The following is a 21677-nucleotide window of genomic DNA, read 5'->3' on the forward strand; positions in this document are numbered from 1 at the left end:
ATATATATATTGCATATTCCATTAACAACTACAATAATACAACAATATGACCAGTATACAAAAAATAAGTATTTGTAAGTCTCAGCAAGTTTCTCCTTTTTTATAGACTTAGTTGGAAATATTGGATTCAACAGCTGCTTTTATATTTGAACAATGTTCCACTGAAGAAAAAAAAATACATATGCAAAACAGGAATTTTTTTTATACTGACATTTTTTCATTTGACCGCTTGTAAAATTCTGGCATCCGACATGTTCCAGTTTGGCCTACTTCTTACAATGGGCTTAACATGGATTTTCTTTTTCTCTTTGTAATTGCAAATGTTATATATATTATATATATTATATTTAACAGCTATAATACAAATATGGTTGCCTGGACTTATTTTGGTTATATGGCTCTACAATTGTCAATAAATGTGCAATGAGTGAGTGCTTCTACGCCTCTTTACAAGATAAGTTTCCCTTTCAATATCTGGCAGTTTTTTTTTAAATACGGCTGTGTTTTGACTGTGCAATAACAGTTTTAGTAGGAAAAGAACAACAACTGATATCGATTTTACAAGTTTCTTGCTAGATTACAACATGGAAATGACATTATAAAACTTTTTCAAATGAAAATTGTGCAACTCCGACCTATATTACATACTTACAAAAAACAGTGTCACTCCTGGCCTTGTATGTCCTATTTTTCCCCCATGTTTCATATGTAAATTCCTGGTGTTTTTTTTTTTTTTTTTTTTTTTTTTGGCTTTGGTAGTATCTTTTCAATTGCAGACAGAGCGCCCCACATCAGAGACGCCAGGGGGAGCGTCTCTCCCCTCCCCCCGGCTAAGAGTTGTTGTCTTGCTTAGAGAACTTTACCATAATGTCTTTGTCTCACGTTGGAAAGCTCTCGTTCGCTGCTTTCAGAAAGCATTGGAATCTTTTGAATTGCGCATTTTGTTCAGGAGTTACGGTTCGAAGAAGCTCATATTACAAATGCGTCCGCGCTGCAGAATCTTGTCTGTGATTGGACAGTGGTACTGTAATGTACCATATATCAGCGCAAAGCTCTAGTTCTTGGCTTTCTGGTCCTTTTTATTTTTTTACATAGCACAAATGGTCTCGGCGTTACGGTTATTTAAATTGCGCACGTCAATTACCGTCACCGGGGACTCAATGTTTTTTTGAGTGCCTCAGAAAAGACTCAGACGCAGGCACGCAGCCTCTGCCACATCGTTTCTCCTGCTTGTTTCATACAGACCTTGATCCCAACCTGACGTGACTACTGTGGTGTTCATCTTACAGGTTCGTAAAAACAAATAATTTTGCTTGTCAACTCTTAAGCATATAGAACTACTTGTGCCACATTTGTATATAAGGTTACATACAATCCTAGTGTAAATATAGTAATCATTAATTCTGTGCTAAGCTTTTGTATACATTCTGGAAACTAGGTTGCCATGACTTACATCTAAGCATCACTTTCTGAAGAATTTCGACAAATAGTTTACTTGAATAACTTTAAATGTTGTTGTAATGAATATTGGTGAATGTCCAGGTGAACCCAATGACCAGTGGTCATGTGTTTTAATGCTAAAGTAGGGACAACTCTCAACCACTCTGAAATGTCCAGGAAGAAAGATACTCTTAACAGTCTTTTTTTTAAAAGTGTGCACTAACATGGATACACAGTGTACTGTTTTTTAGGATATTGCACGGCCATTGCTGCTGCAATACATGTGTTTGTAGCCTGTGGCTGACCTGACAGCTTTAACAATCACATCAATTGAAAGGTAAAGTAAACTCTTCAAGAAAAGTTCATGTATTTTTGTTAATTTACCCTTGTCATTGTTATTCAATTCATGTCTTGGTAAAGGGCAGAACACACTGAAGGTTCTGTGCACTGAAGGTTACAATTGAAATTAGTGGGCTATGCCACTTTGGGCTCCTAAAGTAATCCTTGTAAGATTGCACCACTGATGTTACCAACACAACCTTTGTTTAAGAGTTCCAATATCTATCTAAATCTCACATGTTCTACTGGCTAAATTTATTTTTAGGATTTAGGAAAAAGAGTCTGACAGTTATAGAAATCATGATTCTTATATATGAGAAAAGAATTGCGCAGCACTTGCAAGAAAATGTTTCTGGAAGCAAATATATTTCATGTTGTTCCTTTTTTTGTTTTTTTGGGATGTTCCTGTCCTAGACCTGCAATTGGATAAACTGTGGAAAACTGAAAATAAAGTAAGAGATACCCTACAGAAACAACAAAAGAAAACAAACATCACGAGTAAAACCTTGATACCGTGGCTGTCACCATACTTAAAAAACGGTCAAGAAAATCTCTGCGAACGGAAAGAAATGAAAGACGTGCGAAATATGCAAATAAACTAGCCACTGCAGGAAATTTCCTTACTGTTGTGGAAACTGGAGAAATGAAGGGAATTAACAGTTGTAGCACAAATGAAAGATTCTCTACGACTTATGAAGGCACAAACTGTGTACAAAACGATACTAGCATTTACAACACCAGTTCCTCAAAAGATCTCTCTGCAGACAGCAATGAAGGTGACAATTCAGTTCGCCCAGTGGAATCTACTTCATCGCAGATACAAGGAAACTTTTCTAGCAAGGTTATCATCTTGATGCAGATAGAGACTGCCTGTGTGTTGCACATCACCCTCAGCAAATTATATATTTCAGTTATTATGTGAGTGGAAGTGAAACTTAAGACATAGAAGTGTGGGCTCTTGTTGTAACCCACATGAATAATATCAAAGAAACTGTTGAGAATTTTTGCCTTCCACCTCGTACACACCTAGATGTATATATTAACAATTCCAAAATGACACAAACTGGCACTTGGGCAACAGAAGTTGAAATTTTTGTTACCTCACACCTTCTGGCAACAAACATCTACTGTTACTCACCATCTGTTACTGGCTTTGAAAGGACACACTGTTGGCAATGTTCAGTGGAGAAAGTTTAGAACCTGGCTTGCAAATGAACAGGCAGTCAAATTACATCAACCATCAAAAAGAACCATTATGAAGTAGTCCGTGAGGTGTATGCTTTATGCACTAACTACTCGACTCAAGATAATATTGCTTTGAAAAGAGACGTATTGGGAAGAAAGATCATGCCCAAGAAACTGACAGTTGGTACTGATGAATACAGAGCTCAAAGAAACTGGAAATATAGACAGATGTATTCAGAGAGTGAACACTTCAGAAGTTGGAAAAAAAACAAAAAAAATCCAGGTATGCAGAAGAATAGTACAAAGAGGTTAAGAAGAAAAGAGCCAGATATAATTATGCACACAACATAGATTACAGAGAATGAACTAAACAGAGATCCATTGACAGTATGCAGAAAACGATGAGCATAGAACAAAAGTTAAGCGAAGGTCAGTCCAGAAGTACGCGGAAAATGATGATCATAGGTAAAGAGTAAAACAGAAATCAGCACAAGCCCATGCTTTCAGTTCAGTCTATTTCATCCAAAAAGCTAGGAATCAACACATCTAGCCTAAAGAGATTGGCAAGAATCCAACAAATGTAATCAATGAATTTCGACAACAATGTGAAACTGACATACCTGTGTTCACTTGTATTGTCTGTCAGAGCCTATTGTTTAAAAAAAAAGTTTAAAAGTATCAAATTAAGAACTACTAAAACAACAAGGGTCTTGCTACAATGTGTGCATTAAACAACATTTGACACATTTGCTGTATAACTTGTGAACCAAACTGTTCCATCACTAAATCAGCAAAAGTTGAAGAGTGGATTTGCATAACATGTCACAAACATCTTCTGAAAGGAAGTATGGCTCCACAAGCTGTTATTAACAACTTACAGGCAGGGTCAACCAATTCCACAAGTTCTAAATGACATGAATACTTTATAGAAGCAACTGATAGCTTTGCGTTTGCCTTTCATGAAAATAGGTGTTTTACCTCAAGGTGGACAGAAAGGAATAAAGGGACCGATCATAATGCTCAATGCTGATGTTGAGAAAACCCGATCAGGCTTACCAACGCCTTTGACTCAAGATTCCCAGATCATACCTGCTAAACTGAAATGCAAAATTAAATTTAAGGGACACGTATCCTATGAAGTTGTGGACACTGTCAAGTTTGAAAATGCTCTGAAATTCCTCAAATAAAACAATTCTTTGTACAAAGATGTGAAAATTGACAACAACTGGTCTGAACAAGCAGATACAAATTCTTTGGCCCAGCATTTGTTAAATGAGCAAGATGACATCACTGATGATATGATACTCTCAGCTATTGAAAAAAAGGCTGAAAACAATGAGAACCAAAAGAAAAAATATACAGAGGATGAAATCGAATGAGCATGATCACATGAAAAGTTTTCATAATGACTCTTGCCTACAGCCACCAGATTTAAGAACAGAAGCACAGTTGTCCGACAAAGTCTATGCAGTCGCACCTGCTGAAGGAAATGCACCAGTTAGTGTATTCCAGGAGGACAATGGAGAGGGCAGAGCATTCCCTGCATTATTCCCCAAAGGAGCGAACACCTTTGATCAACCAAGAGAGAAGAATCTGACTCATAGTCAGTATTTCAATGCAAGACTTTTGAATGTAGACAATCAAGTTCCCAAAAATGTACATCTCTTCCATTTTGACGATAGTTTCAATAACTTCAGGCCAACGTGACAGTTCAGCACAACTGAAGTGCAGAACCATGTAGGAAGGCCCAACTGTCGAATCATGGCAAATAGGTCACTGAGCGTTTTCTTCCAGTATTCTGGGGAACCTCGAATGGCAGGCATGTGTGCGAATACATCATCTGCTTTCAGAAACTTGTGGATTTGCTCACTGTCAACATTTTAGCAGTGAATATTTCCCATAATTTTTGTAGGCATGCCCCTTCCACATTGTAATTAATATGCCAGTTTGTCCAGTTCAGCACAATATGGAGCATAAAATATATACTGTGAATCTTTTTCATCAATGACAAGAATTTTTACTTTGGAAATGTTGCCATTTTGGATGTTGGAGATATGTACCAACTACCACCTGTCAAAGCACAACCATTAGTGGTACCAGATCACATACAAGGCATTGAATTATGGCACAATCTCTTACAAGAAATATAGATACAGCTGATGGACTTGTCAATGGAGCATTTGGCACTGTTGTGGTAGTTGATAAGCCAAATACAGATGGTATCATACCCAAAATATGAGTTAGATTTGACAATGGAAACATTGGCAAAAGAAAACTGAAAAAACAGCAGTCACAAATGCTTTAGGGAATTTAAATAGAAAGAGCTGAACAACCTTTGTCAGACATTGCTAATGTCAATAGAAAACAGTTCCCCCTAAAACTTGGATGGGCATCAACTGTGCATAAAACACAAGGACTGACTGTACAGCAAATAGTGTATGACATAAAACAAACTTTCTCATGTGGGTAGGCCTATGATGCACTGAGTCGTGTAACAACACTATCTGAACTTTTTATGAAGAACTTCAATCCAGCTCTTATTTATTGAAGCAAAAAAGTGCACAGACACATTCAAATGATGCAACCCCTTGTCACCAGTTTACCCACGTTACTTGGTAGTCCTTTGCTGACTGTTGTCCATCACAATATTCAAGGTCTTCAGTCCAAAATGTCTGACTTCATGAACAATACTGATGTGATGAAAAATGTAATCTTAATCACATTGACCCACTCAACATTACCCGTGACAAGTTCACCAAGTGTGCAGTTGTTCTTATTTACAGACCACCAAGCCAGTCTTTGACCGCATTCTGTTCTGATTTTACAAAAGTACTTGCTTCTTTAGACCAGAACTCATGTGACAATATCATAATTACAGGAAATTTCAATGAGAACCTCTTGTCTGACAGAACTCATCCAATTCACAAAGTTTTTGGAAATTTTGGCTTCACTCAGCATATCAAGACTGCTACCTCAAAATATGGTTCATTGCCAGATGCAATCTTTACAAAGACTGTTTCATTCCCAAATGTAGTTACAAATGTTATCCAAACATACTATTCTGACCACGAATCAGTTCAACTACAAATAATTAATCATGAGAACAACCTACAGAAATAAACTGTCATCCCAAATTGGGAAACTGAAAGTCAAAGACTGTGGGCCAAAAGTGCAAATGGTTGATATGTTCATTCTCAAGGCCTGGGAGTCCTCAATTGAATCTGAGCTCTTTGGTCCTCACAGACATTGGACAGTTAAATACCTGGTGACGAAAACATAATTTCAACAAAATACTATTCTGTGTAGCCTCAATGACATTGGACTATAATTAGGCTTGTCTGTTATCTGGATGAATGTATTATTCTTTGTAATGCCCTAAAAGCTCTTATAATGCAAGGCAACTCTTTTGTCATACAGAAAAGTCTAAATTTAACTTTTCTATTTTGATCTTGACTTCCATACCTGTATGTTATAGAGTGGAAAAATTAGTTATGACATTCAGAAAACAGATGACTACAAACATGATGATTCAGAAGGGTTGTCATCTCCAGTCATCCAACATCTCAGTGTAGGTAAGTGTAACTATATTATTGTAATTGTTTGCATTTGCATCATAAACATGTTATCCCAGTCCATGTGGAATTAATCTAAAAAACATACATAAGTGCATTGATGTGTAAGTTTGTAATGAACATCTAAAATAACCAATACACTGTTTTTCATTTCAGATTCCAATGCTGCTGCCACTCCTGTTCATCTACAGACAACCTGTCATCCACAGCTGAAACTCCTAAATACTCATTTACCTGTAAACCATAAATAAGAATAGACAGTTCTCAAATATTCCACTTATATTGTCTCTTTAAAATACATATTACTTCCTTTTCTGTGAATGCTGAATACTGGAAATTATTTTGAATATATTTTTTAAAAAATCTGTTACGTTTCAAAATACTTCTACATTTACTTTTCAATAAACTTCGTTATGTGGTTTATTATTGCATTTCAATATTATGTTCCAAGATAATGCATCAATAAATGCAGTTAACTATACTTGTTACTATGTTGTTTTGTTATGCATGCATTCACATTCTTTGCTCAAGAATTGTTAAAAAGATTACAGTTATTCTTATGTTTCATTATCTAAAAGAGCAACATTTGCTAGATTGCAATAAATGTGTGGCTTATATTTGGCTACATCTCTAGAAATAATTATCACAGAATTTTGAGGCTTACATTTTTAAACATCTTATATCAGGGGGAATTTTTTTTAAATTTAATTTGCCTAACCTGTATAACCTCCCACTTGCAACATTAATAGGGGTCAAAGTTCATGACTTCACGAGACAGTTTCACGTACAACTTGTCAACAAATCCAGATACAGGTTGCCATTTTTGCCAAATACGTATTCGCCTTGCGAATGCAGGTCTTGCCTAGTTAGTATTTATTTTGTTTTCTTTGCACGAGTTAAAAACTAATATTTTCTGAAAAAATTTAATTAATATTTCTAAAGAAGACAGAAGTTAAAAAAAATTATGTGGAAAACACCGAATTTGGGAAAAAATAAAATGGAATTTGGAAAAAAAATAAAACTGATTTTATCGGACCCTAGAGTACCATAGTACAGTATGTTAGGATGACATTTACAACACAGCCTTAAGACAGGTATATACTTCTGTGCCAGGACCTACGCCACCAGCGTGAAGCAGATGTTAACCAACTGTAGTTCTGCTTCGAGGGAACGCATCGCTAAGCGATTGGCCGCCGTGCCGCTAGGCGGTTGTGTGTGTGTGTGTTGTTACAAATGAGCATTAAATAACCCTTGTTTATTTTCCGGCCACAGAAAACAATGTTTTATGTTTTTTAAGCATCTTAAGATGTAATTTATTTCTGAATTATTACTTACCTGCTGTACCTAACCATGTGTGTTTTGTTGCGGACCAATCACAGCCCCTGTGTTCCATGTTGCCTCAATGTGTAGTCAGGATTTTTGGGAGGAGCACGTCAGGTTACTGGGAGGGGGTCTACGCCTACGTAGAGCGCTACGTGCGTCTACCGCTGCGATTTTAGTCTTGCCTCTTTTGTGTATTTGTGCTCAGCCTGGATCTGTCCAGTGTCTCTCTACCTAACACATGATCTCCCTCACTGGGGAGTATTATCAGGAGCTTGGGTGCTCTCTCCCCTCTGTTGGTCTTTTCCTGCCTTATTAGACTTGCTCTATCTGCCAGGCATGGAGTCGCCCAGCTCGGGTCTTAATGGGCTTTACTTCTCTCTGCTGTCCCTGGGACGTTGCCAACTTGGTTCAACATAAGCACAAGCTTCATCCTGCCTCACGTGTTGCAGGCTGTGAAAGATGACCCCCCACCCCCCACCTCTCGTTCAGACTGGTTTGCCAGTGTCAGCAAACGGAGCCTGGGGAATGGACACTGACAACTGCCACTGGTGGAGTTTAAAAAGAGAAAAATAAAGAAAGAAAGAAAGAAAGAAAGAAAGAGAACAATGTTAGACAAAGTAAAAAGAGCCTGAGCTCAGGTTTACTTTTAAAATAAATCCTAGTCTAAAGAAAGCTTCAACACATCTCCATCAGGGTTGGGATCACCTAAATGGTAAATAATTACAATTATGACATAATTATAACTGTATTTGTAATTTTAAAAGTTCAGATAATTGGCTTTGTAGTTGTAATTGGCATGTAAGTTTAATAAAAACTGTCATTTACAATGTAATTAAATGCAAAACTGGGAAACCATGTTACATCTTAAACATGCACAGTTAATTATTATTAAAATGTGTTTTGTATCAAGTTTACCAGTTGGTTCTTCTTAACTATTTAATGAGAAATATAAATTTAGGGGTATACTGACAAAAAAAGGCTCAAACGTCCACACCAAAAATATTTATACCAATATTTTCATTGATTAGGAAGTCAAACAAAGTAACCAAGAGATTGAAAAACAAAACAAATCAGATGATAGATAAGATCTTTAGTGCGTTTTACAGCTTATTTAAGACATTGGTCAAAACCGACCCATTATCAAGCAATAAGTGACAGATATCAGTCCCTGCAATTACTTTTAATTTATTTCATTTTGTGAGCAATTTTTATTTAATTTGAGGAAAAATTTAGAGTTCTTTCAATAATTTCAGGTTAAAAACTAGGCAAGACCTGTATTCGCAAGGCCAATATGTATTTGGAAATTGAGAAAATTGACAAAAATGACAACCTGTATCTGGTTTGTTGACAAATTTTTTTCTACTAAATAAATTGAAAGTAATAATGCAGGAAAAACAGAAGACTGACCTTGACCTTAAATATGACCTTGAGACGAAGGTCAAGGTCACATTTTGAAAGGAAATGTTGTTCAATAGTACTAGTCTGAGCACTATATCACAATTTGTGGTCAAGTTATAGGGAAAAAAGTATATATATATATATATATATTTCTTTTTTTTGTGACGTCATGAACTTTGACCCCTACCGATCTTTTTACTGGTAGGTTGTCCAGCTTGGGTCCAAATAAATAAAATACTTGAGATGAGCTTTTCTTAAATGTAAGCATTCAACTTGTACGATTAATATTTATAGAGATATGGAAATTTTTGATTTTTGACACTTGATGCAACCTTGACATTTTGTCTCCAAAAAAGGTCGACTGCACATCGTTGATATTACTCTTATGAGATGACATACGTGTCATTAGTGTTGCAGTAATAGCCTCGGAGGAGTTCCAGGACATAGAAGTTGCGGAAGAAAAATAATAGGAAGAACTCCTACGAGAACAATGACTGCCATCACGTGAAATGATTGAAAATGTATTGGATTGGATTGGACATTGTCTTTAACGTCAATTAATGTACAAATATTTATATGGCAGAAAAATGTTGAAATTGCTAGTTTTCCCGCTAAAGTTCGCAGCCCACTTGAGGTCAAAGTGGTCCATATTTGACCCTTGAACTAAAATATGTTTGACACCCCTGCTCTAGATAAAACCCATTATGAGACCATGGTCCAATATGTTCCCTCTGCTCTGTCCTTTTTATCTCTTATAGACATTATATTTCAGTGTTTATTCATGATGAGTTTTTGCTGATCGTTACTTGATCACTCGACCATTACTGATTATCTGTATTAACTTCTCTGTCGGAGTCAATGTTTATCCCCTCAGGGCTGTAAAAGTAAAGGGCATTTTAACCCCCGCAGCATTAACTTTTATTAGAGCTGCTGAGGGGTTGAAATGCCTCCTGTGAGCCCATTGCTCTGTAACACAGTCTGCACGCCTCACGCCAGCTTGTTTATTGTTGAATTATATGCAGCATACACAGGCCGATTGTCCCGTGACTTTGACTTGAACACACACACACACACATGCACGCACACACACGGTGGTGACAGGGCAGGAATGAGAGGTGTGAAACAAAAGAGCCAAAGAATGTGAGGATGACAGGTGCAGGGCATTTTTTTCGCCTGTCATTCTAGCCGTGTCCTCCCGTCGCTCACGGATTGTTCTGGACTCCAGTAGCTGCTCATCATCTTTCATATAGCGACAAAACTCAAAGAACACATGAAAACATCTGCTTTAAGGATTGCAGGAACTTTGTGAAGGGATTTAAACATGTTTTTAGTAAAGTAACATCATTCTGGTTCATCAGAATGAATGTAATTATATATAGATAGAGCCATTTCATTGTTGCAAATCACACAATTGTAACGTATTTAAAGCTGCTAGAGACAAGGATTATTTATCAGATAAAGACAAAGTGTAGGCCTCATAAATTAATCAATCAAAGATCATTTGCTTTGAAAAGAAGAGATGTAAAAGGCTGAGATCGAGGCTTGAAAATTTGTTTTGATCTAAACCCTCAGTTTATTGAAATTTTCAAAAAAGTTTTGCGCATTGCATTGTGGGATGTGGTGTCCCATAGGCGGTTGCATTGAAGTGTTTTTACTTAATTCTTACCATGATTTCTTTGTACATTTTTGTTCTAATTTGTTCCCTGTATTCCCTGTGATATCACCTCATGCCGCCAGACATTTAGTGCATTTTTCTGCGTAAACCCCAAATATAAGCATCCACCATTTTTTTGCCGCAACAGAGTTTTTGTGTCAAACTCAAGAAATCACAGTAAGATTGAAGTAAAAACATTTCTATGCATCTGTCTATAGGACTCCACATCCCACAATTGTACAATTGTACCAAACTTTCTTGTCAATGTGAATTAGAGAGTGTTTCCAGTGGAGAACAAAACAAATTTTCAAGCAGCAATTTCAACCATTTCATCTTCTTCATTTCAAGCAAATTATCTTTTGATGATTTATATAAATCTATGGTAAAAAATATAGTCCCCACCAGCTCTAAGATGTCATGTTAGGCTGTAGAAAACCAATAATAATCATGAATCCTTTCCCAAAACATGCACTTTGTACAGGAAACAGTAGTTTATGGATTTATCGGCCACGATCTAATTGTTTCTATACTTTGGATATCAAACGGGAGCAAATGTCGCAGCTAAATCAGTGTTCTTGCCACCGCTGTTGAGCGTAGGGGACACCAGCGCTGTGATTCAACCAGAATAGGGGGGTTTTCCTTTTTTTTTTTTTCTTTTTTAAACAGTAGCGTAATATTTGTTGCATACTTGGACACGAAAGGGACTTCCAAACGTGTCCGTGTTGTTTAAACTCTCTCTTTAATCTGCACAATCGAGAAGCGAATACAACTTAATTCGGGTCAGATGGGGTCGGGCCGTGTTCTGTCGGGCTCAGGCCGGGTCAGGACTTCTTTTTTTAGCCCGATTAAAGCTCTGTGTGCATCCTACACTTTGTAACCCATAATTACTGTCCACTATAAACAGTGTGCTTCATAATCTTTACATTTTTTACTGCGGGTCCCACATAATAAAACACTGCAACACTTGTTTGCGCGCCACGTGATCCACTTACACTGTGAGAACCCTGCATTAGGACAAGCCTCTGAAGAAGACTGGCAGCTGACAGTCGAAACATGAAAAATAAAGGAAATAATAATGAATAAAAGAAAACTTTAACATATAAATCTAAAAATGTTTGGCCCCCATGGACTGATTTGTATGTTATTAAGCTTTTATGACTCGCAGCACTTAATGTATTTTTACATTTTTTTTGCTAAATTCCTTACATATTTTATTTGTTGTGCTGAACATTTGTGTAAAATGTTCCTGAGTGGTGTTTTTTGTCCGTTTGTTCCAAGGCAGCCTTTCTGTCCCTGTAACTTACCCACAGTGGGAACCTTTAGTCTTTCTAACACAGGAGACACACACACACATAGTGCACTGGTTTACAGTTACACTCTCTTTTAGCCAGCAGCACGCCCGTGTTCCTACAGTATTTAGATAAGCAGGTTGCCTAGCAGCCATGCTGAATACACTTTGTCCATGTTTCATATACATATCCAAATAGAATGGAAGTTTACTTTTGTTGGCAGATCATCAGAGCTGGTTTCAGGGTGAGGTACTTGTCTCTGCTTGCTCAGTTTTAACAGTTATGTTGCATTTGTGAACACGTTTCCTAAAGGTAAGATGTATATATTTACACCTGTATCCAAGCAGAAAGAGTGTTTTATGTCTGTAAATAGGACGTTGTGGAGGCTCTGTAAATACACCAGGCCTGAGAGGACACTGGCACTGATGGTGGGAGTCATGCTAACGTAGCCCAGATGAATGGCAGCCCCTGTTTGAGAACCCCGCCTGCCCCGGTCCTCCAGGGACAGTCTCAGGCACCGGCTCAGAATAGGGTGTTGTTGGAGAAGGTTAAGGGTTACCTTAGCAGCAGAGAACATGATAAATGGGAGATTAATCGGTTCGCTGCTTTTGAATTTTATCTAATCTTAATGAGTTCATGGCTGAGGAGGCTGGAGTGAGTTTTTAAAGTTGTTCTAATTAGAAATGTTACAATGGCCACGATTACATGATGTTTTATTAATTTGAACTCTGCTTCATGTTTAGTGGAACTAATTATTCCGAATTGAGGTTCACATTGAAAACGGATTTATTTGCCTTTATTCAATTCCGCTTTAGGTCTGGGGAGTGAGAAGGGTTCTGATTGTTTATAAGTAAGCATAACTTAAAAACACAACTTAATAGAATTATGTAATTACATGCTAAGAATGATGAAGTTATATTGTTCCAATTAGGGATTATTTAAAAATAAACTTAATTCATATAGCACTTTAATTTAAGTGTTATCAAAAAGTACAAGTAGCCAGTCATTCAACCTTTTAAGTTCTGGAAAATTTGGACTTTTAAGTTAATGAACTTAAAAAAAATTGAGGCAATCAATGGCCTGAAGTTTTTGAGCTGTGGTGACTTATTCAGGTTTACAATATAGAAAACTACATAATAAGAACTATTTTCACTTTTATTTTGATTGTAGTTTTGAAGCAGCAGCTCGATGATAACACATTGTTTCACTTTCGTCCTCTGAGCAGGAGGAGGAGATGGGAACTAATCATCGGTAAATAAAGCCCAATAAAACTATGGAAAACAATCAACAGGAATAAATATTTGCTCCCTGGTAAAGATAGTAGCTCTAACAACCGGTACATTGATAAACTTGGTCATATTACTGCCTGTGCAATTCAAAAATTAAAATCGGAATAATCCAACCACCTAATTTGGAATTACCGTACCATTTTCATTCAGAATTATGTGTTAACATTACAAGGTCAGTTTAGGTACATTTTAAAAGAAGTCATGTTATCGATCACATTTCTACGCCAAACCATTACTGAGTAAATTAAGTTCATAAATGTAGCTTCATTTAGAGCCTGAGAATTTATTTTATTTGTATTTTGAATTTAATTAATTGGTGTTTTTTTATTTGAAAAATAATTGTACATTTTGACAAACCTTTTATTTTATATAGATGCTTTTGTGGAAAAATAAATGAAGTTGCAATTGTGAAAGATTTGGTCTCTTTCCTTTTTAAGTTTATACATGAGATGTTTATTGTATGCAAGGGAACCATGGTAAAATGTATTACCAAGTACTTTGAGTACTATTTAATTGAGCTACTTTTTACATGTACTTGAGTATTTTATGTAAGGCTTACTTGTACTTGTACTTGAGTAAAAATGAGTTTATGGCTGAGGAGTTTTTAAAATTGTCCTGAGTAGAAATGTTACAATGATTCCTAAAGTTTTCAGGAACTATTTAACTGTGTGTAGAACTGTTCGCTCTATGTATGATGTGTTTTTCTCTCTCGGGGTTTGGTTTATCTTGTAGCTGTAATCAGAAACCACACTGGCATTTTTAGTTTGTTTCAAACCCAAAGTGGGACAATGACACAAGGCTGCTTGTTACCCTATTTCCAGTGACTCCATTGTTCACTTGTGCGTGTTTACTGCCGCTGGGAAAGGTGCCATTTACATTTGGCGTAGGCTTGGAACAATAGGGCAGATTCCATTAACTGGATCCAGTTGTTTTTGCCCTTGTCTGGGAAAACGTTCTCTCTCAGTTTATATTATTTTTAGAGCTGTCCATGAAAGATAGGTAATAAACGTGTTTTTTGTCCTTGACACAACAGGGACAGGGTGTAGTAGTGGGACGATGGAGAAACCGTGGGTACTATCCACCAGTTTTTATGTTTACGCCTCGTTGGGGTTTTTCAGAATCTTTATTTTTAGTCTGTGTGCAATAAACGTGGCCTAGTGAAGCATCTCCTTTAACCAGATAGTGAAAGAGGGCCTGTGCCTGTGTGGGATAGGAGAACACTGGGTGTATTATTTACACACAGCTGATGAAGCATTTATGAGCAGTGTTTTCACTTCTTTCATGTTCCAGTGAGGAATCAAACTCGTACTTCCTTTCTCGTCATATTCTGAACCTGCTTATCCTGTTAGTGGTGGCAGTGTACTGGAACTGATCCCAGTTTGATGTGTGTAGAAGGAACGTTTATACTAGACCAGACATGGACAAAGGGCCTCAATCTAATTTGTGCCGCACCGCAAAGTAAATGCACAAAATGACATAAAAATACACAGAAAAGCAAAAATAACACACAAAATTGCTCCAAAAACACACAAGACTAATAACTACTAATAAAAATGGAAAAATATATACAGACAACAAAAATGAGTCCAAAAACATAAATAATTTACAGATTGAGAGATAGAAATACACAAAACTACAAGAAAATACACATAAAATCACACAAAACTACATAAAAATTAAGCAAAGTCCAAAAAGTTACAAGATGACAACAGAAATACACAAAATAGTAAGTTATGCAAAACAGCAACAAAAATCCACAAATTGACTCATCACACAAGACATAAAAAATGTACAGATTGAGAGACAAAAAAATCCACAAAACCACTACAAAATATAGAGAAATTACAGAAAATCACACAAAAATTACAAAAAATATCCACAAAATAATGAATTATGCAAAGCGGCAACAATAATACACAAAATGAGTTGAAAAACACAGAAAACAACAAAAATACAAAACACTGCTAAAGAAACACAACAAACACACAAAATGAGAAATAATATAAAAAACAGACACATCTCTAAAAATACACAAAACTGCAATACAATCACAGAATTCCTTTGTATTCCTGCTCAGATTGGTCATTGGTTCTAAATGTGGCCCTCAGATCAGACAATCACTTTTTTGTTGCCACTACTCTGACAAATGATCTAGACCGTCTGCAAAATTCATGGAAACAGTTTATTTTATTTCATTTTCAATTTCTTCAGCTAAAAGTCCAAGTTTTGAAACGTCAACACAAATTAAAGTAATTTTACTCAGCCCAACATGGAATTTATTAGTAATATGTCTTGGAACCACATTTGTACAATGTAAATGAAATGTTAATAAAGAGCTTTAGTGTTGGCGTGTTCCCAGAGAACATTAATAATAACCTTTTATGAACATGTGTCTGCATCCTTTATCAGGGGTGATTGATTCTGTGGATCAGTTTCACACATAATTGCTTTTATCTATTAAAAATGTGCACTACAAGACTGGGAAATCCCTTTTTTTCACCAGAAATGATGATTTTGATGATGATGATTTGATAATTTTTCAGATTTAAACATCAGTTGAGGCTTGGAGTATCAAAGATAGTCCTCATTGTGTTCTAATGAGCCGTGTGATGTTTTTTAGACCTTGGAAGCGTTACACCGGTCTGTCTTCCTGCTTATCAAGTTGAGTCAACATAAACCAGCAGGTACACTCTCAGCTTTTAACGGCTGTTTATTTGCATGGACAGGGCGAGCTTTTGCAATCGTTACACCCTGTGCAGCAGAACCTGTCCCACTGTGGGTGTGGGGGGGGTCATCATTGGGTTTGTTTTAATTCTTAAATCTATTCGTCTCGTTTCCTCGCTGCATGAAAAGCCACAGCTTTCCCTTATTTGATGCTCATTGCTGCTGTTCACGAGGAACAGATTTGAATGGATTTTGGATACAAACGCCATTTACTCAGAGATGAGAAACACAGGCAGTGTCGGAGAAAGAATGCAGCGTGGAGAGATCAGATTCTCCGTGTGGGAACGCCTCTTTTGTGAGCTGGAGCAATAAAAGGATGAAGGATCTGGTATGTGTGGGAGGGCAGTAACTTCTCAATGCCCTATTATTTGTTCGCCTTCTCGGACATTAAGTGTTGCCAATCTAATAATCAGATGAAGAAAAAAAACGTCTCCTTTCAGTTGGACGCCTTTTTTGTAAAAGGTTGAAACTTTGATGTTGCTTTGCAATCATTTGATGATTTTTTTTTAGAATTATTTTTATGTTATGATAGTAAGAAGTAAATTCCTTTGATGCTGAGCCCACTCAGGTCAGAGCTGCTTTCCTGTTTTGAGAGATTGGAGCAGATGGGTTCACAGCATAGATCATAGAGCACAGGGACACATGGAAACTGTAGACATTTCCTGCACTCTTCCACACCAAAAAATTACACCAAACCACAACAGCAAAAAAACAAAATTATTTTAAAAAAACAAACTAATAAACAGAAAAATGTGCAAAAATACATAAAATTAGTTGAAAAACACACAAAATGACAACAAAAACAGACTCAACACACAAGATGACTAAAAAATAAAAAATAAAAAAATATACAAAATGACAAAAATACACAAAACTACAACTAAAATGTAGAGAAATGACAGAAAATCACACACAACTACAACAGAAAAACACAAAATGTGAACAAAAATACAGAAAAGAAAACTGAAAAAAATCGAATTTAGTCCAAAAACTTACAAGATTAAAACAAAAAATGCACAAAACTAACAGAAAAATATACAGAACAACAACAAATATATGCAAAAGAACAACTGAATTATACAAAATAACAGTAAATTGTGCAAAACAGCAACAAAAACATGTAAAATTTATTGGAAAAACACACAAAAGAGCAACAAAAATCCACAAAATAACTACTGAAAACACATATACATATACAAAACAAACATAATTGCTTATATCAACACACAAGAGGACTAAAAATAAAAAATGGAAAAATATACAAAATCCTCCAGGAGGAATTATAGTGAAACATAGCCAAACCATCAAGTTTTCTGCTTTGGTGCCATGTTTGAAAAGTTAAGAACCAAAATACGCTGCTTGCGTGTGACGTCATCACGTATTTGTGATGTAAGAGAAACCGATAAGTGGCATTGACAGGCAAGCAAACAAAGGATTCCTAGGAATTGGATTACTGGGAACCAGTTATCATCCCTACTCATTACACACAAAACATCAAACATTTACAGAATGACAGAAAACATAAAAAAAATAGTCCAAAAACTTACAAGATGACAACAAAAATGCACAAAACTAACAGAAAAATATACAAAACAACAACAAAAATCCACAAAACCAGAACTAAAATATATAGAAATGACAGAAACTCTTTCCATTCTATTTCCATGTTCACCAGGCTTTTAGAACAAGGTGGTGTAAGGGGAGGATGCAGTCTGCTGCTAAAGGCACATGAAAGGAAAGCAGATTAATACATCATGGTTACAAAGGTGTTACTCAAAGCTTTGCTGCTACAAACCATGAACAGCTGGTGTTTGCTCTCCCAGCTAACAGGGTGCCAGTGTACGTTTGCCAACAGACACAGACTGCGTTTATTTCTGACACCAGGTTGATTTTGTGTAAAAAAAAAACAAAAGACAAACTGGTGGCTGTAACTGTGTTCTGTCTAATACTGAACTCTGTGTCCCCTGGGATGGTCTCAGCTAACTCACCACAAACAAAGATGACAAGAGAGGAAAGAAAAGCTGCTCTGTTCCTTTTAAGGCTTTAACAATTATTCCCCTCTAGTAGAATCTGGTGACTCAAATTTATTCCCACGGGTACAACTCTGTTAACTCATTCAGTGCCAGCCATTTTCAAAATTTCTACCCCCCTCAATTTTTTAAAGACCCACAGAATATTTTGTCCTATGACAATCTGAATTCTGACACCATTTCCGAACGATTAAAGTCTCTAATTTAATCAGAAAAAAGACATTTGTTTCTAGCTTGTTTCGTTCCTCTGTAATCAACAGTTGAATAGAGGCAAGTTTCACACAAATTGCCAGTTTGTGACAAAAAGCTGAGAAAAACGGCTTTTTTTGAAAAAAACTATTAGTGACTTTGAAGCAATTTTTTTTGCTTTAATGACACCTCAGCATTAGTTTCCTTCTATGAAACTACAAAAACAACACTGAGACCAGGCTTTTGATGGCAAAATTATTATTATTTTGCTATCTATGTCAGAGTTGAATGGATTTCTTACTGTATTATGGCTTTCCTCCAAGTCTCTCCCCCATCATTTCCTCCTCATCCCGGACATGCCGAGTGTCAGCGCTCGCCCCATTTTTTTGATTGTTTTATCTCACCATCGCGACACTCGCAACAGTCCACTTAGTTCCACACATGCTCTGGTCAAGTGTGAGCTGCTGGAAACTTCAGCATCAACTCTCGTAGTTCCATTTTCTGTCTTGTAAACTCCTTTCCTCTTCCTCTTGCTCAGTTTCAAATTTTCTTAGTTTGTGACATCACAAGTTGAATCAGGAAAGAAAATACCCTCCCCTCTGCTGGTATCTCCACCCTCCCCCTGATGAAGACTTTTGCGAGAGTCTGCCATTGTTTTTCCTGCTAGCGAAGGAGTGATGGCTAATGGTAAAATGACATACAGAACTTGTAGGTTGCAAAGACTAGCATGTTCGGCTTGTTTTGGCACACCCCGTGGAAGAGAAGGGCGGGGGAGGGGGAGGTCTTTACAACTCCAGGAACACACCCCGCATAACGGAGCATTCTGAAAGAGCTAATTTATACAAATTCATAAACTTCCCCTGTTGCTTGATTCATGTTATGTTTTGACCAAAAGCACAGATATGTCATTATTTTAGACCACAGGGAACTGTTTTAAAAAGTAAAAAAAAATATAATATTTCCCCTTTAATATGTATTTCAATATTTGATTGATCATAATGTATACTTTCATATTTAAATAGATGTTGCACTGCATGTTTTAAGTCTTGATATAAAAGATTTTAATGCATCAAATATTGCTATTTTACTTTAACTCTCTCACAAGCTGCGTTTCCCACTGACCGTGTCCGACAACTTCTCTGAAACTAAGTTCATGGAGGTTTGAATGTGTGTAATCCTGTTTGTCTCAGCTCTGTCCTCTTTGACTCCAAAATGTTCTGGTGAATTAGATTTTTCTCTACCACATTGCAATTAAAAAAAAAAATCTAGGTACTACGAGATTAAAGTTGTAATTTTTTGAGAATAAAATTACATATATATTTTTAGAATGAAGTTGCATTTTAATATAATCATAATTTTATGAGATTAAAGTCACAATATTTTGAGAATGAAGTCGTACTTTTATGAGAATAAAGTCGTATCTCAATAAAATCATAATTTTATGAGATTAAAGTCAATATTTTCAGAATAAAGTAATAATTTTAAGAAAATGGTCATAATTTTATCAGAAAAAGTAATAATTTTGTGATAAAAAAAGTCATATCTTAATAAAATCATGTTTTTTTTAGATTAATTGTGTTTTTACTTAAGTCTTTGCCTCAGTATTTTTACTTATTGTTTATCCCTGTAAAGCGTCTTTGAGCACTGTAAAAGCGCTATACAAATAAAATGTATTATTATTATAATTATTACTTTTGGCCTTTTTTCCACTAAGGGACAGCACATGTGAGTGAGTATAGTATAGTGTGGCTTGCTTAGGTGAAGGTTTGTCTTAGAACACACTCAGAAATGATCAGTAACTGTTTTTTTTCATTTTGTTCTGAGAAGTAACGAGAGCAGCGACTACTAAAACGAGCATTTTAATACAAAATAAGCTGTAAAATACATATCTCAGAAATATGGAAAAATTGTAAAGGACACTGTTTGACTGTACTCTATGAAAACTAATAAATACGTGTATAATGTGATTTCTACAATGATTGTATGAATAAAAACAAGTAAAAAACAAAAACGCAGCTATATCGACGCCAAAATAGAAAACACGATTTATCTTGAATCTCGATATATTGCCCAGCTCTACTTTGAACCTTCCTGCGGGCCAGACTAGATGCTCTGGCGGGCTGAACTTGGCCCATGGGCCTTGAGTTGGACATTAGTATTGTAGGTGATACGATGTTGCTGTTTTTCCTCATCTTGGCAAAAATTATTAGACATATATGCAGCAGGAACAACGCTAACATTGTTTCTGTTTCTCGTGCAGCTCTGATTGGGTGGAGATCCTGGAGCCGCGCTCCCACGAGCGCATGTATGTGAATCTGATCACCGGTGAATGTGGCTGGGAGCCCCCTCCAGGTGTTCCAGTCCGCCAGGCCGACGGCAACCAGTGGTGGGAGTTATTTGACCCCCAGAGCGGCCGCTTCTACTACTACAATTCCACGGGGCGCCGCACCGTCTGGCACCGACCAAAGGGGGCTGATATAGTCCCCCTGTCCCAGCTCCAGGCCATGAAGCGCTGCAGGGCCAAACAGGCCAAGCAGGCCGAGGGCCACAGGAGCACACCTGAGACCACAGGGACTATCAGCAGCGTGGGAAGCCTCCCATCAGAGAAGGAACCAGATTGTCCTGGACCCAAAGAACCAGAGAACAACGATGAGGGTGCAGAACCTGAGCTGGACCCAGCAGTGGACAGCAGGTCACAGGGAGACGGGAGCAGCACCGATGGAAGCAAAGACTCACAGAGGTAAGAAACACCAACAACAGTACGACTGAAAAATAATAATAAACACCAACAACAGTATGACTGAAAAATAATAATAAACACCAACAACAGTACGACTGAAAAATAATAATAAACACCAACAACAGAACGACTGAAAAATAATAATAAACACCAACAACAGTACGACTGAAAAATAATAATAAACACCAACAACAGAACGACTGAAAAATAATAATAAACACCAACAACAGAAAGACTGAAAAATAATAATAAACACCAACAACAGAACGACTGAAAAATAATAATAAACACCAACAACAGTACGACTGAAAAATAATAATAAACACCAACAACAACAACAGTAAGGCTGGAGAGAGGGTTCAGATTCAGGATTAGTGGATTGTTTAACAAACCTTCTGCTACACTTTAAACTGTTCCAAAGAGCAAAACTAAACATTTTCTCCTCCTTCAGTTTTTATTCTCTAAGGACGGTGGAACAGTCTGCTGGAGTATCTGAGAGGAGCTG

The 21677-nt window shown here is 36.7% G+C and overlaps 1 protein-coding gene across 3 annotated transcripts in view; it reads left to right on the top strand.

Moving 5' to 3' along the window:
• Window positions 1–21677, top strand: part of arhgap46a (Rho GTPase activating protein 46a) — a 76051-nt gene that overhangs the window by 10250 nt on the left and 44124 nt on the right. For all 3 annotated transcript variants that reach the window (XM_028446617.1, XM_028446618.1, XM_028446619.1), the window contains exon 2: window positions 20693–21172. In XM_028446617.1, coding sequence (XP_028302418.1) covers window positions 20693–21172 — 480 coding nt within the window. The remainder of the gene's footprint in view (window positions 1–20692; window positions 21173–21677) is intronic.

Source organism: Gouania willdenowi, chromosome 5, assembly GCF_900634775.1.
Source record: "Gouania willdenowi chromosome 5, fGouWil2.1, whole genome shotgun sequence".
Lineage (NCBI taxonomy): Eukaryota > Metazoa > Chordata > Actinopteri > Blenniiformes > Gobiesocidae > Gouania > Gouania willdenowi.